Source organism: Sporobolomyces salmoneus (genome assembly GCF_050403485.1).
Source record: "Sporobolomyces salmoneus JCM6883 DNA, S_salmoneus_JCM6883_v1_ctg70, whole genome shotgun sequence".
In the NCBI taxonomy this organism is placed as follows: domain Eukaryota; kingdom Fungi; phylum Basidiomycota; class Microbotryomycetes; order Sporidiobolales; family Sporidiobolaceae; genus Sporobolomyces; species Sporobolomyces salmoneus.
Window position 1 is genome coordinate 1 of NW_027481093.1, and position 13,948 is coordinate 13,948.

The 13,948-nt window shown below is 50.4% G+C and overlaps 4 protein-coding genes across 4 annotated transcripts; 1 reads left to right on the forward strand and 3 right to left on the reverse strand.

Annotated features, from left to right (window-relative positions):
* Window positions 1–630: 630 nt before the first annotated feature.
* JCM6883_000017 (uncharacterized protein) lies at window positions 631–2,096 on the reverse strand (the record flags this gene model as incomplete). Its single annotated transcript, XM_076634742.1, has 4 exons — window positions 631–883; window positions 961–1,503; window positions 1,574–1,876; window positions 1,958–2,096. Coding segments are annotated over 4 exons (1,238 nt in total), but the record flags the coding sequence as incomplete, so codon positions are not given.
* Window positions 2,097–3,415: 1,319 nt separating this feature from the next.
* JCM6883_000018 (uncharacterized protein) lies at window positions 3,416–4,726 on the forward strand (the record flags this gene model as incomplete). Its single annotated transcript, XM_076634743.1, has 3 exons — window positions 3,416–3,685; window positions 3,743–4,497; window positions 4,555–4,726. The coding sequence occupies 3 exons, from the start codon at window positions 3,416–3,418 to the stop codon at window positions 4,724–4,726; spliced, it is 1,197 nt and encodes a 398-aa protein (XP_076485246.1).
* A 481-nt stretch (window positions 4,727–5,207) lies between these two features.
* JCM6883_000019 (uncharacterized protein) lies at window positions 5,208–11,130 on the reverse strand (the record flags this gene model as incomplete). The annotated part of the gene is made up of 17 exons (XM_076634744.1): window positions 5,208–5,676; window positions 5,740–5,797; window positions 5,862–6,605; window positions 6,665–7,498; window positions 7,568–7,716; window positions 7,782–7,988; window positions 8,065–8,309; window positions 8,377–8,546; window positions 8,608–8,676; window positions 8,740–8,848; window positions 8,924–9,537; window positions 9,596–9,916; window positions 9,982–10,044; window positions 10,110–10,379; window positions 10,449–10,542; window positions 10,598–10,624; window positions 10,699–11,130. The coding sequence occupies 17 exons, from the start codon at window positions 11,128–11,130 to the stop codon at window positions 5,208–5,210; spliced, it is 4,875 nt and encodes a 1,624-aa protein (XP_076485247.1).
* An 867-nt stretch (window positions 11,131–11,997) lies between these two features.
* Window positions 11,998–13,798, reverse strand: JCM6883_000020 (uncharacterized protein; the record flags this gene model as incomplete). The annotated part of the gene is made up of 8 exons (XM_076634745.1): window positions 11,998–12,426; window positions 12,507–12,575; window positions 12,641–12,673; window positions 12,737–12,789; window positions 12,849–12,912; window positions 12,978–13,347; window positions 13,419–13,558; window positions 13,718–13,798. 8 exons carry the CDS (start codon window positions 13,796–13,798, stop codon window positions 11,998–12,000), a joined length of 1,239 nt encoding a protein of 412 aa, XP_076485248.1.
* Window positions 13,799–13,948: the final 150 nt, after the last annotated feature.

Sequence of the window (13,948 nt, forward strand, 5' to 3'; positions counted from 1 at the left end):
TTGCAAAGAAGCGGCTCTCGCTTCGATCCTTACCGAGATGAGTAGTAGTCGTGACGCTTGAAGGGCAGGAAAGCGGAGAAGTCGATGAGCTGAGGGAGTAGCACTCGGCACATCGGGTCTCGACAAACGAGAATGGAAACCAGTTCGCCTCGATTCGATTTGGTCCTTCCCCTTCTGCCTGATGTTGACGCTCTCCGGAAGGAGAAAGGTCGAGCTCTCTCATAAATCACGTGTATACAAAGATGAGATGCGCTGAGGAAGAAGCTGAACTCGGCAAGATCAGTGCGAACGAGCTCAACAGAAAAACGCATCAACTCTCGGAATCCAAATGCAGTGGGCGACAGACTGGAGATGAGGAGGGAAGAAAGAGCTCTCTGTTTGATCAGCGTAGAGTCGAGGAGCGACAAGCTTGGAATTCTCGAGAGAACGAATCATCGCAAAGTTGTCGAAAGAAATCTGTCTCCTCTCGTTTCTGGTCTCTCTCTCTCTCTTTCGCTCGCTCACTCGTAGAAGCGATGGTGATGGTGATGGTGGTACACAAGAATTGTTTACACAAGACTAGAAAACAAGAAAGGGAACAAGAGAGAGAGAGAGACAGAAAAACAAGAGTGATTCTACAGCAATGCTCACCAAATGCCTCCGAGTCCTCCGACTTTCCTGAGTTTCGCAGCGGCGATATTCTTTCGGTCCTTGAGCGCGACAACCTTCGCCTTGTTGTCCTTGTTCAAGTGAACGTTGTTCTTGAACTTGAGCTCGTTGAACTTCTTCGTGTTGAACTTGACTCGAGCACGGTTGAGCGCTTTGCGACGACGAGCGTTTTCGAGAGCGACGAGTTTGAGGATCTTGGCGTTGCGGAGTCGAGTGTTCTTGCGGAATCGGGGGACTGACGAGAGAAAGAGAGAAGGGACTCAGTCACTGACTTGGAGTGAGAGAAGAGAGAGCAAGAGCGAGAAAACTCACCGCCTCCGTAACCGATTCCTCCGTGACCGAAAGATCGTTTCATGAGAGATGATCCAGCATCGGCATCAATCGAGTTTGATTCTTGAGGAACGTCTTTGGCGTCGAATTGATCGAACTCGGGAGAAGCAGCGGCGTACGAGTTGTCTCCAATCGACGAGGGTCCGACGTCGTTTTCGTTCGAGTTGCCTTCGTTGTTGTCGAGGATGTCGATTCCTCCGATTCCGCCGAACCCTCCTCCTCCGTAGAAATCTCCTCCTCCTAGGAAACCTCCCGAGAGTCCTCCTCCGTAGAGACCTCCGAATCCTCCTCCGAATCCGAGACCGTCTTGATCGACAGCGGCATCAGAGTCGAGTCCTCCTCCTCCTTCGACAGGGGCAGCGTTCGGCGAAGGGGAAGCAGAAGAAGGGGAAGCGAGAGAGGAATCGGGAGAAGAAGGAGATTCGTCAAAGTTGTCGGCATCGGCGTCAGCGTCAGAGTCGATCAACGGAGAGGAAGAAGAGTCGGCATCGATAGAGTCGGGAGAGTCGATCGAATCTTCCGAACCTGGAGAACGACGAAAAGAGAGTCAGCCTTCGACGAGACATCGAGAGAGAGGGGAAGAGTCTGAGCTCACCGATATCGAGACCTCCAGATTCTCCAGCTTCGTCGAATTGACGTTTCCAGATTCCTCCTCCTCCGAGTCGAACGTTCTTCCTGAGTGCGGCTTCCCTCGCGAGAGCAGCGATCTTGGCCTTGTTGAATCGAGCCGTGTCGAATTTACGATCTTTCGCGGCGGCAAAGTTGGCCTCTCGATAGTTCTTCGCCGCGAGTGCCGTGTTGCGATCGAGGTTGAGGCGGTTCTTGCGTTCGGCGGCGATGAGAGCTTTGTTCTTGTTCGCACGGAAACGAGCAGCAGCGATTCGACGACGTCCTCCGACTGAACAAGGTGGGTTCGACGTGGTCAGCTCTTCATAGACGACCACGAGAGAGCGGGAGAGAAAGAGGGAGAGAGACTGACAACCTCCGTATCCGAATCCGTGACCGAATGAACGTTTCTCGACGAGAGTGTTGTCCGACGACGAAGGAGGAGCGGGAGAAGGAGTCGCGAGAGCGAGAGGAGTGAGAGCGAGGAGTGAAACGACGATCGAGGAGAGCATGGTCGAAGGAGGTCGAAGTTGTCGAGGTCGAGGAGAGTGCGAAAGGAGGGGGAGAGGAAGCAAAGTGAGGAGAAGAAGGAAGAGGAAAGAGAAGAGCAGGAGATTCGGAAAGTCATTCACTAGCGAGCTTGGATCGAATTTGAGAGGCCAAGAGAACGAGAGCGAAAGATGTTCAACCGGAGATCACTTTGAAAGACCTCTTCCCTCTCCATTTCGACGTAGAGCGGCGAGACAACTATCGTCGGATGCGCGTCTTCTCGCTCTCTTACAAGACGTAAGAGCGAGACAGAACGGAGCTTCGGAAGGGGAAAGAGACGAGGGTCGAAGATTGATGTCCCTTTCTCTCAAACTATGTTTCGCTCTTTCCTCCTCCTCTCTTTTACGCCCTCGTTCGAATACAATCATATAGAGCGGTACTGAGGGCGGGACAAGACGTCAGAGCGAGAAGCATCAGGCTTGAAAGGAGCGCGAAAACGAGCAAACCAGGAATCACGAACCTCGTTTCGTTGTTACGTCTTGCGAGACTTTCTTTCCATTACAGCTCCACTATTAGCCAATATTCTACCAGTTTCTCACATAGTCCGTGCAGCAGCGAGCTCCCTTCGAGGGAGCGACGAGGAGGAACGAGGCGTTTTCATCCACTTGAGACGGACGAGCATTCTTCGCGACGATTCGCCGGTTCGCTTCCGCCTCCTGAAGATACTTAGATCTGGACGTAGAAAGGCGCCGTCAGCGCTCAGCTCGAGCAAGGAAGAGAAGGAGTTCACTCACCGACTTTCGAAAAACGAAAACTCCAGAATTTAGCGGATCCTCTGACCGCACCTCAATCTCCCCCAAGGACGACCCTATTATCCCTGAGTACTGAACTCGTCATTGGACTCGCTCCATCGTGCAGAAGAGTCGGGCTGAGGGCGTCATCGTATCGAGAATCGTGAAGGGTTCAAACTCGATCAAGTTCCGCTTCTTATGGAGCCATGGAGAGCCATAAGCACAGTGAGAGACCTATCATACATCTCTGCCTGTCAGTCCGAGCTCCATCGAGTCATAGGGAGAGGACACGAACTCGGAAACTCACAGATTGATGAAACCCTTTAGTGTGAGAAGCTGGACCTCCCAAGCGTGCAATGCAAGAACCTCAGCATGATAGAGCAGTCTAGTATTCTATCGTTGCCGAGCGCAGTTTGGCGAAAGTGTTTTTGGGAGAGTAACCTGTGCTCGCAAGGTTGAACTTCTACTCTTTGACACTCGACTCTCGTCAAGATGGATAGACTACCCGTAGAGTTGCTCAGGATGATAGCGGGTACGTCCTACAGCTCATCATGATCGAGAAGATTATCTCAAACGCGCCTGGTCCGCCAGATTCGATCTCATCCAACTCTTGGATCTTCGACGCTCAGAGGGACCTTGCTCTCCTCTCAAGAGTCAATGAGGCGTTCTACACGATTTGTCACGACCGACTATACCTCGATCCCATCCTCGGAAATGGGAGAATGGTGAAGAAATGGATTCGAAACTATTCCTCGCTCGTCAATCCTTGGTCAATCTGTGAAGGTACTCAGAGTCTCGAGAGTGTCGTGGTACCGAACTCGGTGAGTCTTGTGCTCACGCGCGCGGGAAAGTAGCGGCACTGATTCCCCGTCTTTCAGATCCGGTTCAAAGTCTACAGATCCCCGATTGAACAACTGGAAGACCAGGAATTCTCGTCCTGGAATCGCCGTCCCGAATTCGTCGACGAGTTCCTCCCACCTATCAACAGTTTTGCTCTCTCGGCGTTTTTCTTCCGCGACCTTACCTCCATCATCGTTTCTCCAGAGTTCCCTTTCCCTCGCGACTTCATCATCTCCGTCTGCGGCCCCTTTGGAGTGAATCGCAAGACTCTCACACAATTGTCGTTGGGTGCAGATGCTAGCATATGGTTAAATTCCTTTCTTCTAGAAGCGTACAGTCGTATGCTCGATCTGTGGGATCTCTGGGCAACGGATTATCTCAAGATGCTCGACGTAATCGCTCAAGATGGTCGTTACCCTCGAGACTGCAACTTGATCACGACGCGCTTGGTGGAGGAGGATCGCGGACACGGTCTGACAGACCAGGAGTGCGACCGAATTGAACGAATCGCCCGAGACCTGGCTCCTTCGAATTACCGTGTTCTGGCGCTCATGTCTGTGGCGACCCTCTCTCACGAAGTTCTTCCTCCAATCCTCGAGACCCGAAACATGTCTTGTCACCCTTACCACGCTCTACAACGCCTTTCACTTCACGTCTCCGTCACTTTCGAACTCTACCTGATCTTCCATTCTCGACTCTTCCCTGTACTTCGTCATTTGAAGCTTGTCGGTTACTTTATGGGTAGCCTGACTCTGTCTCACGATGTCAAACTGCTCCGTCATTCGATCACCGAGTAAGTTCAGCTCCTTCAAACTTCCACAAGACAACTCACAGGCACTCTACTCGGCAGACGCCAAGGGAAAATCGACCCTCCTGACGTGGCGATTACTCACCCAAACTTGTTCGACTCATGGGACCCGCTCACGAAGGAGGAGATGGAAAGCGCTCCGAAAATCGATTACTTTGGACCGAACCTCGACGAATTGGATCTTTCTGATTGCGAAATCGCAGAAGATTGGTAGGCGAAGTAGATATGGCGGAGAGAAAGAACTTCCGGTAGTGGAGAAGATCGGAACCCGAAATGACAAGGTCGAGATTTGTAGCAGTCTTTTCTTTTGCTTGCCTCTGTAATTCTCCCTTCGTGTGTGAGGCGTTCGCTCTCGCGTTCAGACGAGAGGGAGACATCTGACACAGTGAATCGTGCTGGGGTTCGAATCTAGCAGATCCGACTTCAGCACACCAGACGAGGCGCGCTGTGGCACCTGCAACAAGGTGCCACTCGCATAGAAACATGAGGAGAAGGTAGACAGACTTGTTTTGTATTGCGACGAGAGAAAAGGGTGCAACAAAAAGAGGAGAATCCGTACAAAGCCCGACATTCGAGTGCGAGTGAGAAAACTAGGGTAAGGTCACAGAAAAGAGGCGGGAAAGAATCGAAGTGAGGCGAGAGACAGAAAACAGGCGTTTGAGAAATGCAGTCAAAAATGGAAACGCGAAGAAGGTTTAGCGATGCGAAGGAGGAGGAGGAGGAGGGTATCGAGACTGTTCAGAATGAGAAGAAGGGTATCCGTTCGAACGATGAGACGACGAATAATGAGGGTCGTTTGAATGTTGTGGTCTCGAGTTGTCGTGAGAGTGATGCGATTGGTAACCGTACGACGAGGACGAGAGAGGGTAATGAGGAGAATGGTTCGAGCTGTGACCATTGTGGTTCAAATGAGGAGATTGCGAGTTCGTAGGGTTCGACGAGATACGATTGAACGAAGGGAGACCATCGCCGGAACGAGCTTTCTTTGGTGGAGGTTGTCCATCACCTGATTCGGAACGACGAGGTTGTTTCGGAGGGAGGTTCGGAGGGAGGTTCGGAGAAGGAGCAGGTGAATCGTTCTTCAATGCCGGAGAGTCCAATTTGCCCGATCCTCCAGGAAGAGCTGGCGAATCAGTTTTGATCGAGGCAGACATTCGATCGTACCTGCGACGGAGGAGGAGTCAGCGGAAGTAAAGGCGACAGTGAATCGACGAAAGAGAGACTCACATGGCTCGAAGTTGGTTCGAAGGAACCTTGCTCGACCAGAAGTAACTCGCCCATTTCCCTATCAAGAGCAGGAAAACGTCAGTAGATGAATCGAGCAGGCGAGAGCTGGAGTGAAAACTCACAAAGATGTTTACGTTTCTTCTCGCGTGCTTCAGGGGACTTTTCGAAACCAGCGACCACTTCGATCCTCGAACCAATCGACGAAAGAGTGTCCTTCAAGTGAGCGAGTTTCTCCTCGCGAGTGAATGCCGAAGTATCCATCTTGAGCTTCTTGAGATCGTTCTTGACGGGACGCAACGATTCCTTGCAGTTCGCCTCGTCCATGCTTTCGTATTCAGACTCGGATCCTTCCGAACTCGAGTATTCGGGAGTCGCTTTGCGTTTCGTAGCTTTCGAAGCCGTTTTCGCAGAGGAAGGTTTCGCCGACGGTTTCGAAGAGGTAGAAGCTTTGGGAACCTTCTTCGGAGCTGCCGAAGTCGAACCTTCGCGGTCGTTCGAAGCTTTAGCGCGAGGGACGGGAGGATGTTGTTTCGAAGAAGCGGGTTGATCGGGATGAGTTTGTTCGTAATGGTCGCGGAGGAGACCGGTGAGGTAGTCGGCACGACGAACGAGATGGATCGAGTTTGGGATTCGACGTTTGACCGTGTCGGTTTGTTTGATCTTGGCATCTTCGAGGAAGAACTTGTCTTTGAATCCGAGAGTAGAATCGTCCCTCATCGCTTCCCACGCTCCGTGACCGTATTTCCATACCCCGACGAGGAGGTGAGCGTCATCTTCGACCGTCCAGTCGCAGTTCCAGTTCGCAGCTCCCTTGACGTTGTCGACGGGAATGATCCACTTGTTCGGATCCGAAGCGCGGTGAAGGTCTATCACGAATGAATCGTCAGACGTGAATTGAGACGAGCGAGGAAGAAGGTGAACATACAAGAGTGAAGAATTTTGAGCTCTTCGAAACGTTGAACGAGAGTTTCAGCATTGATCTTGTCGACTCCTCGGAACGTGACGAGTACGGCGTGATTCCTGACTTTGATCGAGATCTCTTCTCCAGCGTTCTGCCTCCTTTCGAGATCGTCTTCCTTCTCTTGAATCTTTTCTCGGCAGAGCTTGATCAAATCATCGACTGTCGAAGTAACGACTCCTCGGTTCTTGTTCTCGAGTCGAGCTTCTTTGATGATCGGATCGTATCGATGACGAATGTCTCCGAAACAGTTGAGACCTCGAACGAGAGTACGAATGTTGCGATCGTTGAGAGTTTGAGCGCGTTGATCTGCCGAGGGACGAGAAGCGGCGGGTTTCGACGACGACGAAGCTTGAGGTGACGAGGAGCGGGAACGAGGAGCGACATCTCCTCCTTTGTACGTTCCAGGTGCGACTTGAGCGGCCGCTCGACGACCACTTTGTTCTTGAGCTTCTTGTTCCGCGAGTTCAGCCTTGACTTTCGCACGATCTTCAGCCGGAATGATGTCGTCCCAGTCTGTCATGTCGGCCTTGACGTCTTGAACGGCGAACTGATTCAAGAACTCTTCTCCTCCGAGGGATGTACCGGTCGGAGCAGTCGCAGTGTCGTACGCTTCTGCCTTATTAATCACCTCGTCGAGATCGAGCTCTTCGAGTTTCTTCTGAGCTCCATCAGACTTGAAGATGTTGGCGGCACCGAATTTGAGAATCGACGAAAGTTCCTCCTTGGTGTAATTCTCGGGTCTCGTCGAAGGGACTGATCCACCCAAGTTCTTTCCGGAAGTATCCATTTGGTTGACAACTGATACGATACGAACGAGGAGGTGAGCTCGGGATCGGGGAAGAAGAGAGAGAGAGCGAAACGACTTACTGGCATACTCGAGAACCATCTTTTTGCGAGCTCGTTCGAGAACATCTTCCTCGACGGTATCTTTCGTGACGAAACGGTAGACGTTGACGTGAGATTTCTGACCGATTCGGTGAGCACGAGCCATGGCTTGAAGATCGTTTTGAGGGTTCCTATCAAAGATCGAGGAGAACTCGTCAGCAACTTGAGTGAAGAAGAGGCAAAAAGTGATGCTCACCAATCGCTATCGAAAATGACTACGGTATCGGCAGTCTCGAGATTGATTCCGAGTCCTCCAGCGCGAGTCGAGAGAAGGAAGACGAAATCGGGAGAACCGGGAGCGTTGTAATGTTCGATCGCTTTACGACGAGTCTCCGAAGGAACGGTACCGTCGAGTCGTTGGTAGAGGTAGTTGCGCATCGCACAGAAGTCAGAGAGAATATCACTGAGCATCGTCGAAAGAGAGAAATCAGCGGACAACCCTTTTCGTGAGGGAGGGAGAGCAGGAGAAGAGAACTTACAGCATTCGAACCATTTGAGAGAAGACGAGAACTCGGTGTCCATCTTGTTGAAGCCTCGAAAGGAGCTTGTCGAGAAGTACCATCTTTCCGGAATTCATAACGATTCCTCGCAGAGTTTCTTCTTTTGTTTCCGACCTCGTTTCGGCACCTTCGAAGAGGTAAGGATGATTCGAAGCTTTCTTCAACTCCATGGCGATGTTGAGAAGTGAAACGTTGTTGTCGGCACCACTGAGCGCGGCGTAGTTCTACGAATGGAAAACTCGACTTCATTAGCTGAACGCTCTCGAATGAGGAGAAGTCGGAAAAGCTCACCTTGGTGAGAATATTCTTGTACCACCAAGTTTGCATGTTTGACATTTCGACTCGAAGGATTCGTTCACTCTTCGTCGGCAACTCTTTGATCACATCTTTCTTCAATCGACGAAGCATGATCGATTCGAGTTTACCGTGCAAGTCGCGAATCTTGGCTTCGTTCTCGGCATCTGTAAGGACGAGGAGAAGATGAGCTGTGTGCATGAGACGAAAGAGAGAAAGGTCACTTACCATTCAAATCGAATTCTCCAGCGAGTTCGAAACGTTCGGGATGAAGGAAATGCATGAGAGCGAGAAGTTCTGTAGGTTGCCCGACGCCGAGTGAGCTCCAAAGACGGTCTCTCGAAGATTGAGGCGACTTACCTTTGACGTTGTTCTGAAGAGGAGTACCGGTGATGAGGAGTTTCGCGGCAGCCGAGAATCCAGAGAGGGCTTCGTAGAGAGCAGATTCGTTGTTCTTGAGACGATGAGCCTATAATGAACAACGGGTGGAATCGGTCAGAATGGAGCTCGAAAGGAAAGAGCGAAAGTGAAAACGAGAACTGACCTCGTCAACCATAAGGTATTGCCATTTGATCGTCGAGAGATCAGCCTTGTCCTTGAGCGCATACTCATAAGTCGTGAGGAGAACGTTGAATTTGATCTTTTTCGTCTGTCCGAATTCGTGATCCCTAATCATTTCACGACTCGGTCCGTTTCCGATGTACGCGATCGAGTTGAGAGCAGGGGCCCACGTCGCGAGTTGAGATTGCCAAGCGGGGAGAGTCGAGAGCGGGACGACAACGAGGAAAGGACCGTATTGTTGTTGTTCGTGGAAGAGGTAAGAGAGGAAAGAACAAGATTGTACCGTTTTCCCCAATCCCATCTCGTCGGCCAAGATCCCGTTATCTCCTCTCGACCACAAATAGGCCAACCAATTGAGTCCAGTCATTTGGAAATCTTTGAGAGTTCCGTGAGGGGAGATGTAGTCGGGTTCGGAAGTGAGTTTTTTGAATTCGGGTCGACCTTTGTTGTAATTCGCACTCTTGTTCGGAAGGTAAGGGGATCGCATACGTTCGAGGTGGGCACTGATCGCGTCGGGAGCGATCGCTTGAATCGTGTCGTGATCTTCCCAAGTCGCATCGGCGTATTCGAGTCCTTTCCATTTGCAGAGGTATTCAACTGCGAGAGAGATTCGTCAGTTGGGTCGACTCCGAAGGGAGAGTGGAGGGAGACTTACCATGATCGTGGTCGACGTCCTTGTTTGCGGGAGAGTCACGTTGCGAGATAACTCGTTCGACCTGTTTGTACGCTTCCAACTCGTCGGCTTTTCGTTCTCGTTCGAGGTGAACCGCTTCTAAGTCTTCACGACTGAGCGAAGGATCCGACAAGGCGAGTTGTTGAGGCCAAAACACCTTCTTGATGTAGTTCTCGACTCGTTTGAACCCTTTGAATCGTTTCAAGTATTCGTAAGTTTCCCACGTGTCGTGAATGTGACTGTAGTTTTGCCATTTGATCAGGAATACGAGGTTGCGTTGAGGTTCGTCCTTTTCGTCAGAGTCTGAAAGAACAAACCGGAACTCAGTCGAGAAGATCAAGACTGAGAGAGAATTGATTCGAACTAACCGTGATTGACATCTCGTTTGTGACCGAAGATTCCATCGATTGCATCTTCATTTGATTCGGTTTCTGAAAGAGAGCACTCGGGATCAGCTTCGGATCGAAAGACACAGTGAGAGAGGAAAGAGACTAACCTTGATCTTCCATCGCCCAATTCTCTCCGCCAAATTCCCCATCCTCGTCCTCATCGCTCAATTCATCAAACATTTTACTCTCGTTGTAATTCGGTAACGCTTTCCCGTTCCTCGACGAGAACCTCGGCATTTCGAAATCTCGAACGGTTCGAACGAGTTTTGATCGCTTCTTTTTCGGTTTGTACTTCGAATTCGTGTAATCTTCGTCTTCTTCTTCCGAAGATCCGTCGGCGGAAGAGTAACTTTGGAATTTGTTGTTCGATGCGGTTGCTGGAGAGATAATTGAGCGGTTAGTTGGTGAGCTGGGAGGGAGAGAGAGAAAAGGGAGAATGAACTCACATGCACGTCCTTTTCCTTTCTTGGCTCGACGAACTCGAGTCGAGGAAGCATCAGATTCATCTTCATTTTCATCTTCATCGTCGTAAGCAGTAGACTGTCACCCCTAGAGTCAGAACGAGTTCGACGAGGGAAGGATTTGAAAAACTTACTTGATTTCGAGCCGTCGAAGCGCGACCCTATCAGACAACAACGACGTGTCAGTCCAAATCACACAAAGACGAGAACACTAGTAGTAGTATTCATGACTCACAGATCTCCTCAACCCATACAAATCAGCATCGAACCCTCTCGGTAATTCCAATTTCTTACTAACTTTCTTCCCCTTCCCTTTCGTTCCCTTTCCCTTTCCATTCCCCTGTCCTTTCCTATTCTTATACCCTGGTGCAACTACATCTTGTTCAGATGAGTCATCTCCCTGATCATCGTCGTCTTCGTCTTCTTCAGTTCCGGATTGTTTGAATTCTGCTCCACTTCCTTCTTCCTCTTCTTCAACAGACGCGTCTTTCGGGGATTCAGACATCGCAACATCTTCAGTTCCAGCTGATTGAACGGGTGCAGGAGCAGGAGCGGGAGGTGGTGGAGGTGGTGGAGGGAGAGGTCTTGTTGAACTATTCGATGAACCGAAGTGAGGGACCGAACCCGTCGTCGTCGAACTTGTCGGTTGAAGAGAAGAGGGATCCATCTATTCTCATCAAGAGTTCATACACGCGAACGAATCAGTCTCGGAAGGGGAAGAGGAGATGAGGGAGTTCAGAAACGACGAAGACGAACCTTTTTGATCGATCTCGATGTCCCAATTCAACCTTTTGAACGCTTGAAACCCTCGTGAATAGGTTCTAGAGTCGTAGAGATACTCGTAGAAGTGTACTAGAGGTCTTCAAGTGTAGTGAGGGAAGGGTTAGACGCGTTGAAACGTCGTCGACGGGTGTGAGAAGAGAAGAGAGAGAGAGAGAACGAATCAGAATTCGAGAACCGACATTGGCCGTGACAAATCGCTCTCGGAGAGAAAAAGGGGACTCGAGAAACGAGAGAGGAACAGCTTGGTTACAACGCGAGAGAGAAATCCATTCAGAAAAAGAAAATTGAAGACGACGAAAACAAAAGTAGAGAACGAGGAGAAAGAGGGGAGAAGAGGAGGGCAACGAAGAGTTGGAGAGGGTAAGGAGGGAAGACCTAAGTTTGAGGAGGGCGTAAATAATGGGGGAAACTAGAGAGAAGGACAACCTAAACTAGCATGATCAAACCGAGGAGGAAGAACCGGAGAGGACGGGAGAGATTACTCGAGTTGAGGAGGACGTAGATGACGTAGAGACGAATCGAGAGTGTTGTCAGGACTTTGGATCGTCTCAGAGTCGATTGAGAGAGGAGGTAGGCGACATTTTGGAGGGAGAGGATGGAAGAGGACGAGGGGAAACTTGGTATTTTGGGTGGGTTAGAAACGGTACAACGTACATCGATTGAGAGATTAAAAGAGGGGTGGTCGAGACGAGAAACCGGAAGGGTACAGAAGTAGACAGATCGAGGTAGAAAGAAGTAGAGGAAGGAGTCTTTAGGCGGAAGATTCCGTCGCGGGTTCTTCTTCTTCATCCTTCTTGGGTTCCTCCCCCTCGGTGTTCTTCTCCTCAGCGGGAGCGTCTCCTCCGTTCTCGTCAACTTGCATCGCATCGGAATCTTCCTTCTTCTCTTCCGAAGCAGCGGCGGCGGGAGCATCTTCCTTCTCTCCTCCTTCGACGTTAGCCGAAGTCGATTCAACTCCGTTGGTCTCCTCCTCCTTCTTGTTGTCGGTAGTAGATTCCTTGTTGTCGGAAGACTCAGGGGCGGGTTGAGCAGCATCGGATTTCTCTCCAGGACCGAGGATCGCGGCCCATTTCGTCGCGAGTTCGGAGGAACGTTTACGGAAATCGTACTTGTCGTCTTCCGGGATCGCACCTTCCTTCAACAAGGCGATACGTTTCAAAACTTTTGCGAGTTTCGATTCCTATTTAATAAACGATTTTCAGAGGTTAAGCTCGGGAAACGATCCAGGAGAAGAAAAAGTGAGGAGATGAGAAGACGTACGATGAGGTATTCCTTTTTCATTTCGAATTTCTCCATGTGATCAAAGATTTCAGCGCAGTTGGACATTTCCTAAATCATCCGAGGGAAAGATTAGTGACCGGCGACGAGGGAGAGAGGGGATTCGAGAGACTTACGTTGGTGGGAGGATCAGTCTTGCCGAGGAAGATCTACGTTCGTGAGAATGTGTTAGTTGACGATTGGGAGGAGTGAGAGAGAAGGAGAGAAAGAACCTTTTGAAGTTTGTGCCTCCAACTCTTGACGGTTTCAGAATCGGAATCTCCGGCTGTGGGCGTACCAGTTCAGCCAGTCGTGTTGTCATTACTGAGAGAGAGTGGAACGCACAAGCTTTAGCTTTCTTGCTAGCGGGTTCAGCTTCATCATCCGTGTAATCTTTTTTGACTCCAGCCTGAACAACCGAAAATCGTTTCAGTTCTTCTCGCTCTTCGGACTGAATGAGTTGATCTCACTCACCTTGGTCTTTGTAGTATCCTTCTTAGGTTTCTTCTTCTCATCCTTCTTAGCCGTTCCATTCTCTCCCTTTGCATTACTTTCCCTCTTCCTCTTCTTCGTCGCCGTTTCCTTCTTCCCTCCCTTCGCAGCAGCTCCCTTCTTCTGAGGTTGTTCACTCTCCGAGGCCAATTCATCCTCGTCCTCATCGACCTGAGCCTGTAACCTCTCCAATTCGGCCGCTTGATCGTCCTTCTCCGTGATCCATTGCGAAGGATCCTTCGCGATCTCGTACCCTTGTCGTAAATCCGACTTCTTCTTGCTAGGTTCGCTCAAGTACTTTTCAATCTCTTTAGTTTGAAGGAGGGAGAGATCTCGAGGTCCGGCCCAAGTACTAATGTTCGACTCGAAACGCGTCAGGTTTGAAATGAGGAAGGGAGGAAGAGAGATGGGAGAAGGACGTACAAATCACCGGTAGGGAAGAATTGTACGAGGTAGTGGTTCTTGCCTTTGCTCGGTTTCTCTTTGGCGACTTTTTTGTTCGCGGCCGAAGGATCCATCACACGTCCAGGCCAAGGTGGGTATCCTTTAACTTTGGCTAGAACCTACTCATACCCGTACTTCCTCCGTGTCAGTCACAGTTCGGATAGCGAAGGGATCGAAATCGGGGGAGGGGTGGGTGGGAGTTGCCGTTTTCGATTGAATTGGTCCAACGCCCCATCTCCCCTCCCTCCTCCTCCTCGCGACTGAGGAGCAACACGTACGATATCTGATTCATTGTACGTTTGAGTTTCTTCCTTCGTACTAGCATCCTTCGAGCCTTTCGTCGAAGATTTGGGAGGCATTTCTGTTTACACACCCACCCGATCAGTTCTCATCTCACACGCCCGAGAGAGAGAGGGGAGGAAGACTCACTTGAGTTGTAGACAGATAGAGGAGAAGAGAAAGAAGACGCGTACGCGTTTGGTCGGGAGAAGCAGATGAAACCGGAGCGA